The sequence below is a fragment of the Sander vitreus genome, chromosome 8 (genome assembly GCF_031162955.1).
Source record: "Sander vitreus isolate 19-12246 chromosome 8, sanVit1, whole genome shotgun sequence".
Classification (NCBI taxonomy): domain Eukaryota; kingdom Metazoa; phylum Chordata; class Actinopteri; order Perciformes; family Percidae; genus Sander; species Sander vitreus.
In genome coordinates this window covers 16,427,688-16,444,215 of record NC_135862.1, presented here as the reverse complement: position 1 = coordinate 16,444,215, position 16,528 = coordinate 16,427,688, and the positions used below count along the sequence as shown (strand labels likewise).

General features: G+C 40.4%; 1 protein-coding gene across 1 annotated transcript in view; it reads left to right on the top strand.

The window, feature by feature from the left end:
* syt7a (synaptotagmin VIIa) overlaps window positions 1–16,528 on the top strand; it is a 78,632-nt gene that overhangs the window by 24,937 nt on the left and 37,167 nt on the right. The window contains exon 2 of the mRNA XM_078256229.1: window positions 5,848–5,951. Within this exon, the coding sequence (XP_078112355.1) occupies window positions 5,848–5,951 (104 nt within the window). The remainder of the gene's footprint in view (window positions 1–5,847; window positions 5,952–16,528) is intronic.

The window sequence follows — 16,528 nt, the reverse complement described above, 5'->3', positions numbered from 1 at the left end:
CAGAGCTTTTTAGATGAATGGATGTTCGCCATACCTTCCAGATCAATTTGATTTAGAATTTTCCTGCCAACTTACTTTAGATAGTGAATCCATCACAGAACACATTCTGTTGTCTATGTTGTTTCTCGTTGCGTGTTAATGTAACATTAAGGGGTGGTAGCAAGTACTGACATCCAAGAATTTGTAAGAGTTCCTTGCCAAAATCCAACTCAGGAACATAAACAATCAATTTAGCACTTGAAAGCACCAACCTGAAAAATGTTGCTAAACAGTTTCAGCTCTTTAATTCATGAAACAATATCATACAGTAAGTTAAATAAGAATTAAAGATGATTGAATCTCACCCAAATCTCTGGTGGATTTTCATACCCCATTGAAATGAATAGAAACTAAAGGGCTGTTTGGAAATCTGGAAAATGTATTCATCAATCTAAGGTGTGTTATGCTTTAAAAATGGACAATTATGCCAACATGTAAATAAAGTATTAGTATACATCTGTAAAACTGAATTGTCCACTGAGAATTTATTGAGCCCAAAAACATGCTGACCAACCAGCAAACCATAGGAAAGGTTGAGAAAATTACCTTGCTTGACAATCCCTAAACCTTGTAAAAAAATGAAGCACAATTCTACAAATGTATAATAGTTTAAAAGATATTTGACATTTTCAGAGAACTGCAATGTTTTTTCCCCAAAAAAACAAATACCAATGTCCAAATGGTACATTCCTTCATATAGCTGTGGGAAGGTTTCACAATGATGTCTGCACGGTGGAGAGAACAGTCAATCATCTGTCATGCATCCTACTTGACATGATGTTCTGTCTCAAGCAAATGCCTATTTAGTCTTGCCAGACTGGCTTTGCAACAACAGTAAATGGGCTAAAACATGCCAAAACAATAGCTCATCCTTTGAGCATGCCACAGCACTGGTAGCAACCACCTCTGAGCTCACTGTGTGAAATCTTATCTCATCAGTTTATTTGACAATGACATTATTTAACTGGAACCACCATAATTGTTCATTTTATTCATATCTGTGAATTTTACGCTCTTCCAACACGAATTATCTTGTGCAACTGAGCAAGGGAGAAATATTTAGATTGAACGCCTCCAAATGCACGCGCTGTTTACAACCACCCAGTATTTTGTCTTGAGAAATAACTCCAAAACAAAAGCAATAAGCTACAGCATAGAATTGAGCCAGAAGGGAGATGGAAGTGATTTGAAACACTCAGTATAACAACATAACTGGAAGTAAGTAACAGTTTGCTGTTGCACACAGATTTTGCCTCAGAGGGGACAGATCTGTAAAGACATCTGAGTGACATCGGAGGATTACCCCAACAGCAGCTCAGTGGTTATAAAGCGGCCAGAACCCAGACTTCAGTATAAGGAGGGGGCACTTTGAAGTGGCGATTAGGCTGTGAGCTTTGCACCCGAGCTTCTGAGGCACTGCCCTCTCCACCTCAGTCAGAGCATAAAGATGCGGTGTGGCAGCTTTGCTGACTGGACACTGCTCCAGTTCCGCCTGTCCAATTAGCAATTTCTTCTACCCCTGAGGACTGGTCCCTTTCTGCTTGGCTTAGCTCACTGCATGTGGGCCAGATCACCGACAGTCCCACTCTCCACAGTAATGCTTGTTGTAGTCAATGCTGCTATGCACTAAGAGCACTCCATACTAAATACTCTGTACCTTTCTACAAGTTCTGCCTCTGTGTCCACGTTTAACCTCAGCAGTACTTGGTCTTTGTTGTCTTCTTCAGGCAGAGGGTTTATTGCAAGCTCATTTACACCATCACCATTGCTACTTACCCCAGTGCATAGTGCCATTTATTTTCTCTTTTATGTGCATATAAAAGAGATAGCCACTGAAATCTAAAACAAACAGGCGACTTTCAAGTTCAAGAGTGCTCTGACTTCTAAAGGCTTCTGATCAAAGGGTTCAATGGCTTGTTCAGCTCACTTGTCAGTATTACAGAGTCCTGCCATTTTAGATGTGATTCATCGCTCTCCAGTATTTGTTATTCCTTACTTAACAGTACAGTACTTGGGTAAATGTACTTGGTTACATTCCACTACTGCCGTTTGAGTATTTCAAGCTGAAAGTTTTGTTTTGTTCAAAGGGAAAGATGAATTGAATTTCCTGAGTGCTGTGATAGCTGTGTGTAGTGCAGACTTCTCTTACTCTAATGATGCCTGTTTTTCTGAACAGCTATAGTTATATATATATATATATATATATATATATATATATATATATATATATATATATATATATATATATATTTGCATATCTCCCTAATACCTCAACGCAGTCTATTTCCTTCTTTTTATTCCTCTGCACTGCCTGCACACTGCCTCTGTAGCTTTTAAAGAGGGAGTTATATTCCATGAAGTGGGAATCCAGCTGCCCATTTAGTGAGTGCAGAAACGTGGCCTCTGTGGATGCTGCATTTTATTTGGAGGCTTTTTACTCCATCAGCTCTCATGACAGACACAGATCATAAACCATACCAACCTTCATCCCACCCCCCCGACCTTCAGGAAGAGCACAGGACGTGGGGCTCTACATCAGCTGCTGGCTTTCACATATCCACCTGACTCTCTAAGCCCTTCAAATCACAGCATCCATCACCGAGCCACTAAGCACTGATGCTACCATAGATGCCCTTAGCTGGAGAACAGTTCCTTATTTAAGATCCATTGCTACCCTTGCTGATGTCGTGGTATCTAATGCACTCAACTTTATTGACCTCTCTATGAATATACAGTCGCAGAGGACATAAGCTGTGTCTATTTCTGTACATCTATGAATAGTTATAGTCATCATTCATCAGCTGACTGTGTTTCATTGACCCTCTCAAGTTCAGGAGGGCATGGACGTGCCTTTTTGCCATTTGCAGTCTCTATGACAGTAGATAAATAATGGGAAGGTCACCTGTAACAACTATTACACTGATGATATCCATACCTTCACGATCAGAACAAGATCAGTCGAGTCGGATCGAGTTCCAGTTGGGAGCAGGCGCCGTTGTCAGGAGCTAAACTCATGTAGTGTGTGATGTTAAAGATGTTTAGGATTTTTATTTCTCAGGCAGTACAAGGGACTCTGGCTGGTTGGAGGACCTGCTTTGGATGAGATGTTGTAGGGTCCCAACTCGATGAAGAGTGTAAACCTTTACTGTAGTTGACTTATGTTTCTTATCCTATGCAGATCACACACACTCCTCTTGTAGATTAAAGCATAAAAGGGTTTGTTAATACATTGTAGCTTGATGAAAACAAATGATTATTCAACAGATGATTGAATCAACAGATTGATCTCTTTATTAAAAAAAACAACTAAGGTGCATAACACAGTTAGAAAACTTTGTTGCTCCACTCTGTACCTGCAAGCAAAAGTGTACTCAAAAAGGCAGGGAAGAAGAAGACTGCTAGCAATTAAACATGAATGTAAACAATGCAAGTTTCAAACTTTTTTTTAGAAAAACTAGCTTTGTAAATGTTTTCTTAGGAGGGAAATGCATTTGTTGAGCACACACTGAATGTAAACAAAAACTCTGCATACAATAAAACTCCACAGGGCATCATTAAGTGTCATAAAATGGCTTGCCGGTCTTAAAGGGCCTACCAGTAACACATAAACATACAAGATAATTGTATCACTCTGAGAAGATGTAGAGTAGTGAATTAAAGATAATATATGAGTAGTGGAAGGGTTGCCACTGTGTTAGTCTGGCTCAACGGATGTACATTGCTGTCCCTCCTTTTCCGCTATCTATTTTGCAAGGGCAACGTTGCTGCATCTGGGGCTTAGCGCAGCCTAGGATGGCATTTGGTCCCCTATCCCAGAATAAATAAGGGTGTAGTCAGACCATACTCCAGCACTGACACAGCGCTGTGGAGATTGGTCTGGCAATGCGAGACTACTGCTGTGTTAACATTCGAAAACAATAGAGGCAGCAACGCCAACCGCTGGCAGGCAAACCACTGGCAGGTAAAAATTAGCAGTTGGTAACACCATGTATATTGACAGCCATTTCCAGTTTCGCATGAGGATTATAAATACATATTTTTGATGGTTATGCCTGAAATCAGGACAATCAACATAAGAACAGCGGAGTAAAATTATTTTACTGAAGACTCACCTCCAGCTCTCCCTAAAATATACTGGTTACACTTTATTTGAAGGTATCTACATAAGAGTGACATGACACTGTCATGAACGTGTCATAAACATTATAAACAAGTCAAAAACGTTTATGACATAACGCTTCTTTTAGTAAGTGTCAATCGGTTTTTGTCATGACAAGTTATGGTTAGGGTTAGAGTTAAGGTTCATGTGTCATGACTGTGTCATGACAGTGTCATGTGTTCATGACAGTGTCATGTCACTCTTATGTAGATACCTTCAAGTAAAGTGTTACCGTATACTGTACATTCCCTCATCCACAACCCAAGATTTTCCTGTTTTTTTGTTCCGTTTCCATACACATTTCTGTGTAAATGCAACTAATTGGTTCATTTGTTACAGTCACACTTGGATTTGTGTTCTCATGGGATTTTAAAGGACTGTCTAACAGTAGACAATCATTAAGTCTACCCATCATTAAGTTTGCTGTCCATGGTCTGTGCTGTTCTGTATGAACTTTCCCTTTTCTGACTGCAAGTGGCCTCAGGTGTCCTGTCAACTTCAAAACAGTATGGAGGCTGAGTGAAGGCTGTGGAATACAGTGCTGATCCCGTTCTTATTTTCAATATGAAACAAGTTTACCCACCACTGTTCCTCCTTTTTGAGCTAGTCTGTTCCCAGAGGACATGGCAAGGTGGAGAATAAAGCAAAGATCCGATGGAGGAGCGAGATGAAAAGGCCAGTTGTGACAAGCAAAGGAAGGCAAGGAGACAGCAATTGGGAAGAAGACAAACCCTGTTATTGAAAGGAAAGCATGGGTGTTTTTCAGTGTTTGTCACTCAGTGGTGTAAAAATGCATTCTGACACCTGTTTATCACTGTATATTTTAGGAATCACGAATTTGAATACATTAGCTTCCTCTTGCTGTGCAAATATCAAAGCTCAATGAGGCTTTATATCCTTGTCCTCTAAAGTGAAGGCCATTGAATTGTTTAAAACGTGTGCAACTTGAAATGCAAAGTGCTCACGAGTTTAGATCCACTCATTGTAACAGTATCATAACCAGCATGTAAACAGACGCAGGCGCACAGGTGCAGGTGTGAATTGTCTCTCTCTCACACACACACACACACACACACACACACACACACACACACACACACACACACACACACACACACACACACACACACACACACACACACACACACACCTCTCAGCAAAAGATGATGTTTTTTTTATGACTTTCTTTCAGAGCCACCTCTCTCACTGGGCATCTACTGATACCCATTAATCATGAGCTCTCTTGTATTGTCAGCCCAGCCTTCCTCCCCCTCCTCCCTTCACTTTCAGCCTGTCAGTTAACAAGCTGTGACACCATGACAGTGATGTGTGTGCAATTGAGTGATGCCTGGCTGCAGCCCTTATTGGAAAGGTATTGAAATGCTCCGGCATGATAGGGGTAGTGATGAAATTGGATTTCTCAGCTCCTTATGACAGAATGCAAAAATGGCAGCTCTGCCTGGCTATTGAATTAGAAGTAGAGGGAGAGTTTTGTTTTGGGTTGGCGTCTTTGACAACATGATTTACTGTGGCATACAATCAGCTCAGTAGCAAAAATTCCATGTGAAGAAAATGAAATGAAATGAAGAAAATGAAACCATGTATGCAAAAAAAAAAGCATCACTCCTTGTATGTGTTTGTGTGTACAGGCTCAGTGTCCCTCAGTGTATTCCTGGTCTCCCTCGCAGTGACAGTGTGTGCTGTTTGGCTGGTGGCTCTTTGTGGCGTCTGTGGTTGGTGTCAACGCAAGATGGTGAGTTTACACACACACACACACACACACACACACACTCTACAGTCACATTAGTTTCCATCTTAACATGCTTTAATAATCAGAAAGCCTTCATAAACATTGTCTGCCGTGAGCGTACTTGAAAAAGACACTTTGGTGCATTGGAGAAACAACAATGTGATCAAATATTATAAAATTATGTGCAAATATTATGTGCAGTCTTGTTGAACTGATAATTTTCTGTTACACAACAGCTATTAATGAAGACATATTACCAGTAGTGCAAGAAGTATTCAGATCTTTTAATTGTGTAACAATACCAATACAGTGTGAAAAGACTAAATTACAAGCAGGGCCGGCTCTAGCCCTTTGGTTGCCCTAGGCGAGATTGAGTTTTGCGTCCCCCCCCACCTTAGTCTCGCATTGCCAGATCACAGCGCTGTGTCAGCGATAGAGTAGCAATGTATGTTCATTTTAGTTTCTAGCTTGCATGTAAGTTAGATGGCACCAACATTTGGTCTAATCATAACTGGTCTGGCAACCCAAAGGCCAAGGTTTTGTTTCCAGATTTGTGTGCATGGTGACTTATGATGTGGGGGGTCTGGGGGTCCACCCCCTGAACATTTTTACCATTTAACACTTCATTTCCTGCATTCAGGTGAATTTTTATGCACCTATTTCTAACTTTTTCTGAATCAATTTATGCTGGGAATATCTTTATGTAAAGGCAAACATAGATTACAATCCAAATATAAAAACATAATGGAATATTTAGCATTAAGGCTCTCAGGCATTCTATATTGCTTTCATCTATTTATTCTCCTGTAGATCGGCTTTTCTAATTATATCTTAGTCAGCACACATGTAGCCTAGGCATCATTTACTCTTCCCTCCTCTTTTGCTTCTTTTGTTGAGGAAGTAACCTCCTTAAATGTGCATATGACAATTATTCACCTCAATGATACATGAATTCATTTGAATTAATTAATAAACCCCTGGACTTTAATATTTCAGATGTGTTTGAGCAATATTTCTACTCATGTTCAAAACTTTCTGCACATTTAAAATATATCTCATCTGTATTCTCTGAGATTTGGAGGAGTCGTGATATTTTGAGAAAAATAAAGTGATAATAGGCTATTACAAGAATAAAGTTACAATATTTCAGAAAATAATCTACCTACACCATAGCCTGCTGTGCATTACGTGATTGCTCTGCTGATACGGTAGATCTAAAACCATCTGACAGGCACAGAGCCCCGTTTGAGACTCTGGTCTCTGAATGAGACAACGTTTAGGGAAGTGGCTGTACGCTGCTCTACATCGGAGGTGGAAACCCGAAACTACAGCAGAAATACACCAAGCACAAACGGGACACATCTGCTGCAGCATGCCCACAGCAGAGCGCGTCCATTATAAACCTGAAGCTGCACAGACCACGGAAGACGCTCTATTTTTACAGTGAGAGTGGACACTATGCGACGCACAGGTCTGCTTCAGAGCTCCGTGTGTTTGAGTCTGACCCATAGACTGGAAACGTCACGTCACGGGAACTTCAAACTAAATCATTAGTTTGAAGTTTTCCCCCAATTAGGAAATTATGGACAATAATTATCAATTCAATCTAATAATCAGGTTGACAAGCAAACGTGTGGCTGAGAGGGCGCCCTAGGATGATCATGTTTAATAAACATGTTTTATTTCGCTTGTCATTCTAATTCTATTATTAAAGAGAGTAGACCTAAGGGCGACACGGCACCCAAAACACATTTGACGCCCCTAGGCAATCGCCTAGTTCGCCTAGAGCAATCGCTGGCCCTGATTACAAGTAAAAGTCCTTCATTCGAAATCCTACCCAAGTAAACATACATAAATACAGGCAGCAAAATGCACTTAAAGTATCATAAGTAAAAGTAGCCATACTTGTTCTGTAGAAAAACTAGCCCTGTGTAGCTCCACCTTCTGGCAGCAGATAAAAGTGTGGTTTTAGTGGTACTGAGTAACTAATTAACATAATTGTAGAGTAATGGCTGACATATTATGTCTGTTATTTATCGTTATCATACTATTTAAAGTCAGTGGCTGGATATGATAGTGGTGAAAATGGTATTTTAATAGCGCGTGGCTCTTGCAATGTTAAGTGTCTGGAGTGTGGGAAACAACAATGCGCATGCCCAAAGACGCCTTGTGGGGCTGATTGTATGCTGCAGTCTGATTGGCTAATTACTAACCGCTAGCTTGTCCGAAAGACGCTGTTTTGCGTCCCGTCACCGTGTGTGTGTTATTCAGAGGAGGAAGGTGGGCAAGAACAGGCTTTCAAGATCTCAAGCATTGCTTTGAGAGGATTAATGTTACCAAACATCAAAGTATGTAGTTTTAAACTGTGCGGGAAAATGTGAAATAGCGCATTATGTCAAATTATAAAGTTCTGTAATGTTCTTGTTTTGCATCTGCGCAAAGTAGCTAGGCTAGTTGTTGCCCCACCATTTTGTTCCACCTAAAACCTGCCCCTGTGACATAGCCTATGTCATTACATAGTTGATGTGGAGCTCGTTTTACCTACTTTGTTTACAGTTTTTTATAGTCCAAAACAAAAACGATGTTTGCTACACACATTCATTTCCAACCCAGTCTCACGGCAGTTTGTGTAAATGTCACATTATTTTTAATCTATTGATACGTGTTCACGGGGACGTTTTTCTCGTTTTTTACGTGGTGGCCAGCATGAAATACCCTACGGGGAAAGGACGCCTCACACACGGGAGACGGCCGAAAAGGATGCTGCATATGCTGGGAGGCGGCTGGGAGGCGGCTGCCAGGCGGCCACTGGGGACGCAACTACGGGGAAAGGTATAGAAAGGACGCCTCACATGCCGGGAGACAGCCGCTGGGGACGCGCGACAATAACGGGACAGTTGTGATTAGGAAGACTATGGGAAACAAAACGCCACATGCGGGACGCGATCCCCGCTCACCCGGGTGAAAGCCCTGTGTTGGCTTTTTATACTACACCCTACCATTTTCGTGCTGTGACCACGAAATATGCTTCCCATTGAAATACATTACTTCACATTTTCGTGCTGGCCACCACGTAAAAAACGAGAAAAACTTCCCCGTGAACACGTATCAATAGATTAAAAATAATGTGACATTTACACGAACTGCTGTGAGACCGGGCTGTTATTTCATTCATTCTTTGGAGATTGAACTGAATCTTTGCTTTTTGTGAAATATTGGATAATTTTACCTCTTTGGACCCCAAACTGTTACGTGTTAGGCACGGGAGAGACGCAAGGAAATCATGGGAGGAGAGAGGCAACATGTTTTGGAGGGCTGAGACGTCCTTTCCTCTGAAGCGTCACATGAATACGTCAGCAGTTTGGTCGGAGGTAGCAACTCGATGCTCGCTCCTCAGTCCTTGGGGCAAAAATAAGAGCTGTCTGTCACTCTTCATGGAAGAGGGACAGAACAACTTCCATTTATGCTGAGGATCGAGGAGTCGAGGAGCTCTCAAATTGTCATCGCTCTAAACACATTATTTCCTCTCTCCTCCCATGATTTCGTCATTGGGACGGACTAATGCTGTGTTCCAGACACAATTTTTAGCCCGTAAGTTACGACTTCAAGTCATGACTCACGACTTGGTAGCGTTCCAGGGTTCAGGTTAGGCTACCTAACGTTAACGTTAGCTAGTGGCTACGCTGACATAAGTTAGCGGCTGCGTAACGTTGACGTTAGCTAGCGCTAGCTTATACTAGCGATTTTGGGCTTCATTTAATAAACATAAGCTGTAGTAGTACACAATTGCCCCTTCGCTAAGCCCCGCCCTCCTTAGTTACTGTTGCTACGCCTGACAAGCTTTCGTGCCTGGCACGTCTATTACAGTATGTGCACCGCTGTCAGACATTCCCAAGGAGATAATTAGTATAGATAGTAGGTGAAATATCTGAGAGAGCAAGACAAAAGGGACTGCAGTATGCAATCAAGGGATATATCCATGACAACAATAGTAAACTGTGCTGATATAGCATCAGTACCAGTCCACTCATTGAGGAGAAACAGAACACAGATCAAGCAGACTGACCTCTAATAGAGGGCATGTCATTGTGATTATGTGGTATGAAATGTGATTGATTAAAGTGAGGCAACTACTCATTAGGCAGACAGAGCTGTACGGCAGAGTGCCACTTCACTTGACTGATTTCTTTTAGATTTGCATGCCTTTAAAGTTAATTGATTTCTGATTCATCCTGTGCTTGTACAACCCACGAGCACAGGTCACCTATTTCAAGTTTAATGTTGGCTCGAACTTGTTTCAACTCACCATTGCACTGCTGTGAAACTTATTGGTCCACAGATGGCAGGATTTGGCATTGCAGCAGGTTCCACACACCACATGCCTCTCTACATTGTGTCATTTGCATTGCTTGAATTCCCAGAAGGTGACTGTAACCTGTAACCAGGGAGGAAATGGTCCGTGCTAAAATGGGACAGTGTACAGCACCGTTTTTGTATTGTTTGCTTCGCTGGAACGTTATATTTGATATTCCACTTCAAAGTAAATGGAGCAGCGAATGACTTCTAGGTTCCAGCTGTGGATGGAGGTAGTTCTGCTCCCACCACCTTGGAAAGTGCCCTAGGTCCTCTACGGAGCACTGCTGTAAATGTAACTCATTTCCATCCTGTGACAGTGTCGTGCAGCAGCCACAGAGCAGCCTCCCTGGGATAGGATGACCATCTTTCGAGCTTGCGAAAGCCCCTATCAACCACATCCTCACATACAAGATGATGTGCTTTTATTTTTCTTTCTTATCAGTGCATCTTACCTTGGTTACGTGCAGGGGGTGTGGTGGTGGTGTGGTAACACAGAGTGGCATTAGGATTTTAATTAAGCCCTTTGTAGTCTTCGGACCACTTCCAAAAATGTCAGCCGCCCACTGGTGTGAAAAGATATTAAACAAAGCTGCTTAATGTACAAAATAATAAAGTGTGCCTGAGATAAAATTTCATTTTTTCATTGACACCTCAGTCATTTCTATGATGATAAACGTGTTATTAATGATGCACTACACGTTGACAAAGCATAAATACCATTAATCTTGTTAAAATCATTTTCTCACAGTAATATCTTTAAGGTGTGATGTTTTCTTTATGTGACTAACAACCTGAAGGCGCGGCAGTTATACAATCTGTTTGTGTTACAGAAACTATCTCCACTTCCTCACTTCCCTTGATCTCTTGATGTTATTTTCCATGGTAGCACTATATTCCCTGAACACATTATTAAAATGTATATAATTTGCATAAACACGGTTACCTTCAACTGAAACCCCATTATAGATGCATACTGTATACAGTATACTTTAAATTCATGCAGGCCTATTTTCTATGCACAAATATTTTCGCATTTGGTAAAAAAGTGCTCTGTGGTTAAAGCTCATTTTACATAAAGCTACCACAAGCCAGGCCATGTCTAAAACCTTTATTTATGATATTTTCAAGTGTACTCTTTGACAGTGTCAGCTTTCATAAGAACAAATGTTTGCCTCAAGCTTCACGTGTCAGTTGTGAGTGGGCCCATGCCAGTTTTGGATATGATTCATAGGCTAATAGACAAGACATTTTGGGTGAGTGTTGCTTTCGGTGTTTTAGCTTTGGCAACCAGTGTGATGGGTTTTATTTAAAAAGTCCTCATGTGCAGTCATCCTGAAGCCTCCCTCCTGCTTGTCTTTCTGTTATCTAAGCCCCCTGGAAAAAACTGTGCATTGAATGCTATCGTCCCCTTCTGCTGCCTGCTAAGTCTGTTTGCTTTTTGCTGTTTATAGATGCATCAGCATGACATTTATAGAATATGTGCTGAGCCAATATAATTATTCTATAAGAAACTATACTCAGGTTTCACAGCAAGTATTCTTCTGTATTGATTGATTATGATTTTTAGGTTGGCCTTTATAATATATTTTCTAATCAGAGACATAGGTGTTAATCACAATAACAAAACAAATGGTTAGTAAGCTGCTGCGTTGTGGGGATGATGATTGTCAGCAGGGGCTCATGTTCTAGGTGTTGGGTGGGATTTTCGGATATCAGAGGTGGTGCAGCTAACATCTGTTTGAGCAGCAGTGGCTGTTTGGCATTCAGAAACCCTCTGCTTGCTCCTGTGAGCCCTGTGCCGTTTGATCCGTGACATAGTTGTGAGTTGAGATTGGACCTGACCAGATTCACAGCTTGATTTAATCCCTGTTGGGCTTGTATCAACAACCTTCAGTATTTTGGTTGCATTAACTGGGAGATAGGAGTTCACAGTTGTTAGGAGGATCATAGTAATTATTCCAATCAGAGGACAGAGAGGATGTGATAATCAATAATTATAGAATGTCGAACAACCATTGAGAATATTAGAATAAGAGCACATTACGTGGATCCAAAGCCTTGACCTGTCATGTTTAAGTGACTGATAGTGTTGGCAGTGTTCCTGGTGATATGTAAACTTGATGTCTCTGCGATTACATGCTTTTGTGATGTAAGAGAATTCGACACAAGAACACAGGTATGAAAAATATTGTTTCGACAGATGCTGAAAACGAATGATCGCCTGATGATAGCAGCGGACGACCATTTTAATAGTGCACTCCTCTCTAATTATGGTGTGTTGTGGGTAATATTGAGCGAGCATGTAGACTCTTGCTGCCTGCTAATTCACAGCAAACAAACACAGCTGGGTGTTGGAAGGCAGTGCACTGCCAACTGAGACCGAGAGAGTGGTAGTTTCACTCCGTCTCCTCATCTCTGGATTCTTCAAGAAAACCCTTAGCATCACCCTAGGCAGCCCGAAGCACTCATCTGCAATCCTGTAGCAAAAAAAATTGGGCCCCGTATATATGTAGCCTCAGTGGGCCCACCTTCCCCTTTGCATACATCCATTTGGACGCCTGTACAATCAGCAAGTAAATACATTAATCTGTAGCAGATATAAGGGTAATAATTACTAATCAGTGATTAAGTGTTTATAACTCATTAAATATATCATATTTCAGCCCTCTTTTGTCAACAAACTGGATTTACTGTGTGAAGCTTTCACTATAATTTTTCTTTACTTTATCAAACATTTTTTCATATACATAAGACAAAGGTGGAAATGACAAACCATGTTTTTTTGGACAGTCTCCTGAGAAAAGATCACTGTATTACTGTATTCACTGGAATAATGTTTTTATTTGCATCAAGGCAAAACAGTTTCCAACTTGCCCAGTCTGATGCAACACACAGATAGCAAAATAATATATATATATATATATATATATGTATATATTTACAAAAAAGATAGCCCAGTGTTATATCTGAAAACACAGGATTTGATCCTGCTATTGACTGGTCTTAATACAGGAAGTACTATTAAATAACAACTTAGTCTAAATTATTAAACTTCTCTGATGCTGCTCAAGATTGATTTTCATCAGTAATTTTTGTAAACACAATAGTAAAACTGATCAAGATAGCTGAAAGGCTATAATAGAGGCTCTATATTTATCTGGCCAACAGTAATAGTTTACTTATAATGCTAATAACTAACTAATATTTTTAAAATTGCTGATAAAAACAAGCTTCATTTCTAGGCTTTTTGAGCACCCTCCCTATGTTAGGGCCCCCCACTACGACGCACCTGCTCATGTACTGCACTAGACCTCAGTAATGCCATTTAAAACACTCTCTGTTGGGGTTGAAGTGTTAGTGGATTGCTGTTTTTTTTGTCCAAGTTGAGACTTGCTGCAATTTGTCTCATAATTGGTTCATCATATCAGTTGGAGCTATTTTGAACTCGTGGCTCAGAGCCAGCCAGCACTGAAAACTTTAATCGTGTAAAACCCTTAGTCGCTTAACAAAAAGACAGCTGGTTTAAATTAGACATAAGTATTTTCAAGGGTATTTAAGCAGAGGATGAAGGCTGCAATTGCTCACTCCTTCATTGGTATGCTTTAACCCTTATTTGGGGTGTTGAGCAGATGTGTGTGTGTGTGTGTGTGTGTGTGTGTGTGTGTTTGTTGGTGTGTGTGTGTTGGTGTGTGAAAGTTGAATACTAAAAAGTCAATACTATTCAAATGCTGAAATTACTATTCGAATATGACTTTTTCATAAATATGTTGGCTAACATTAGCTAATCTCCCTCTTCTTAGTAGGCTACAGGGAGGAGTGACAGGCTGTGGCTGGAAATCGGAAGGACGGGAAATAGTTTTAACATGACTTTAAAATCGACATCCACCGAGCCAAAGCGCTTATGTTAACATTAGTGTTGCAAGTTATAGTAACGTTAGCTTAGCTGGGAGCTTCATGGAGACAGCTATAGTTTATGTTTGCTGCCCTACAGCTGTCAGTTAGCTTTTACTTCATATATTACCTTCTAATAGCTGTATTCTTAGTAACATGACAATCTGCAAGAAACAGGTTGCTTATTAATCACTAAAATAGTAGTGACAGGCTGTCACTGACAGCACCGTTAGCTTAGTTATTAATGTCGTCAGCATCGTGGCTAACACTATTGTTACTTAGTTTATGACAAATCGTTTCGGCTGTGCTTTCTAACATGTCATTGTGCTAACCGAGCACCGTTAGCCAACAGAGCCGCTTCACTACACTTGTTTTATTACAGAGTTCTGTGTTAATTTGTGTTTGTCGCTGTGTGCTCGTGGTGAAAAATGAATGTTAACAAAGTTGTGTCATGACGTAAGCATTGACATATATAAAATGGACCAACAGATCCCGCTGCTCTGGACGGAGACCAGTGAAGGATATTAGAAACACTTTTCCAGTGATGGCTGAGCGTTACTGCGCAGCCTCCAACTGAGCTCGAAGACGTAGATGTGATGTGAGCAACCTGTCTGAAAGTTGTAAGTCTTCTGGTAGCTGTGCCAAGAGAAATCTCAATCATTCCGAATCTTGCAGAGACGGTTATGACACAATCGTTAGCCTATTTTTACAAAAACGCCTGCTACGGAGCCAAAACGTGAGGTACAAGGTAATGGAGCCTTTTATGCATTGTCGTGTTTCTTTAGAAATAAACAATGGACAAATAGAGTCTTTAAACGCTTAAAGTTATTCGCAGTCAAAGTGGCGCCAAAATGAATGCTAACGGGAGGTGATGGCTTGTTAGCATCAAAATGGTGCCATTGGAGCTACGCGTTCCGAGGAGAAGCTCCCCTTCAAGGCCGGGCTAATTTAGAATTCCCTCTAGTGGACAGAACGTGTAACAACAACCACATGCTTATAGTGGCATTGACAATGCATAAACCTAAGTGTAGTACATTAATAACAGGCTACATTTGAGCATTACATATTCAAATATAATTTTATATTAAATATTCAAATATAATTTGAATATTTAAAAAAAGAACAAATGAAATTCTAATGGTATTATAGAGGAAGTGTGTGTGTGTGTGTGTGTGTGTGTGTGTGTGTGTGTGTGTGTGTGTGTGTGTGTCCATTTCTTGTTTTCACATCCAATCCACTCAGGACTTCCTGTCACTTATTGTTTCTCTCAGTTCACTTTTCACACCTGTTTTTCCTCCCATGTCTTTGTTTCACATACCGTCCTGCACTGTTCTTGTTATCCTCTCCTTCTGCCTGCCTGCCTGTTGTTTTTTTTTTTAATTTTAAGATTTTGATTTCTATTTTCAACTCTTTCTGTACTGGACTCTCACTCATCTTCTGTTTCTTCCCACCTTCCTAAAACTTTTACGATAGCATTGAATGATACATGAGTTTCCTTAGCTTGTCCTCGCCTGACAGAGATTCAGACAGTTTTGCCTTTCCAGAAATTGCTGTACAAGAATACAATATTTATTGTGGTGTGCTTATGTGAAATCTTTTATTAGGGGGAAGAGTCTACCTCCTGGGCATGCAGATGTTTTGAAGCTTTAATGGTGGATTGTATGCATCTTCATGTTTTCAAAATCAAAAATCAAAAACAAAATTATGAGCTAATTTTAATGTACTCGCCAGCATGCCACTGATAACCGCTATTAAATGCCTAAAGCGGACTATAAAAGATCGTGAATGGTCTTTATAATGTTGGCTGAGAACATGTTGTGATGTGTTCAGTAGACTTTCATGTCTATGATAGTTTATAAAGAGACTGTTAATCTAGTGTGTTCAGTGTTTGAATTACAAACAAACCTCTTGTTTGCAGCTGTTTAACTAGTTGTTCCTGTCACATCAATGTTTTTTCAATTGTTGACCTTTCTATTTTAGGTTGGTGCTGATTATACAATAGATGAGCAGTTTTGTTTCCGTGTGTGATGGATATCAGTTTTGCTCAGTAGTGTCATTGTGGACTTTATCAATTTTGCTCAGCAGTGCTATTGTCAACTCTGGCTTTGTAACAAGTCCAACAATATCCAAAGCCATAATATCCAAGGTGTTGACCGTAGTTTGAAATGATATCTGTGGTCTCTGGACATTATGGAGTCTAGATCAGTCCGCCTGTTAGGTTCTGAAGCTCGTTCTATAAGCTGTGGCACAATTTGCATTTCCATACACTTTTGATATTTATGAGCATTGCATGCATCATACATAGATATAAGTATATATCAGAAACTCATACA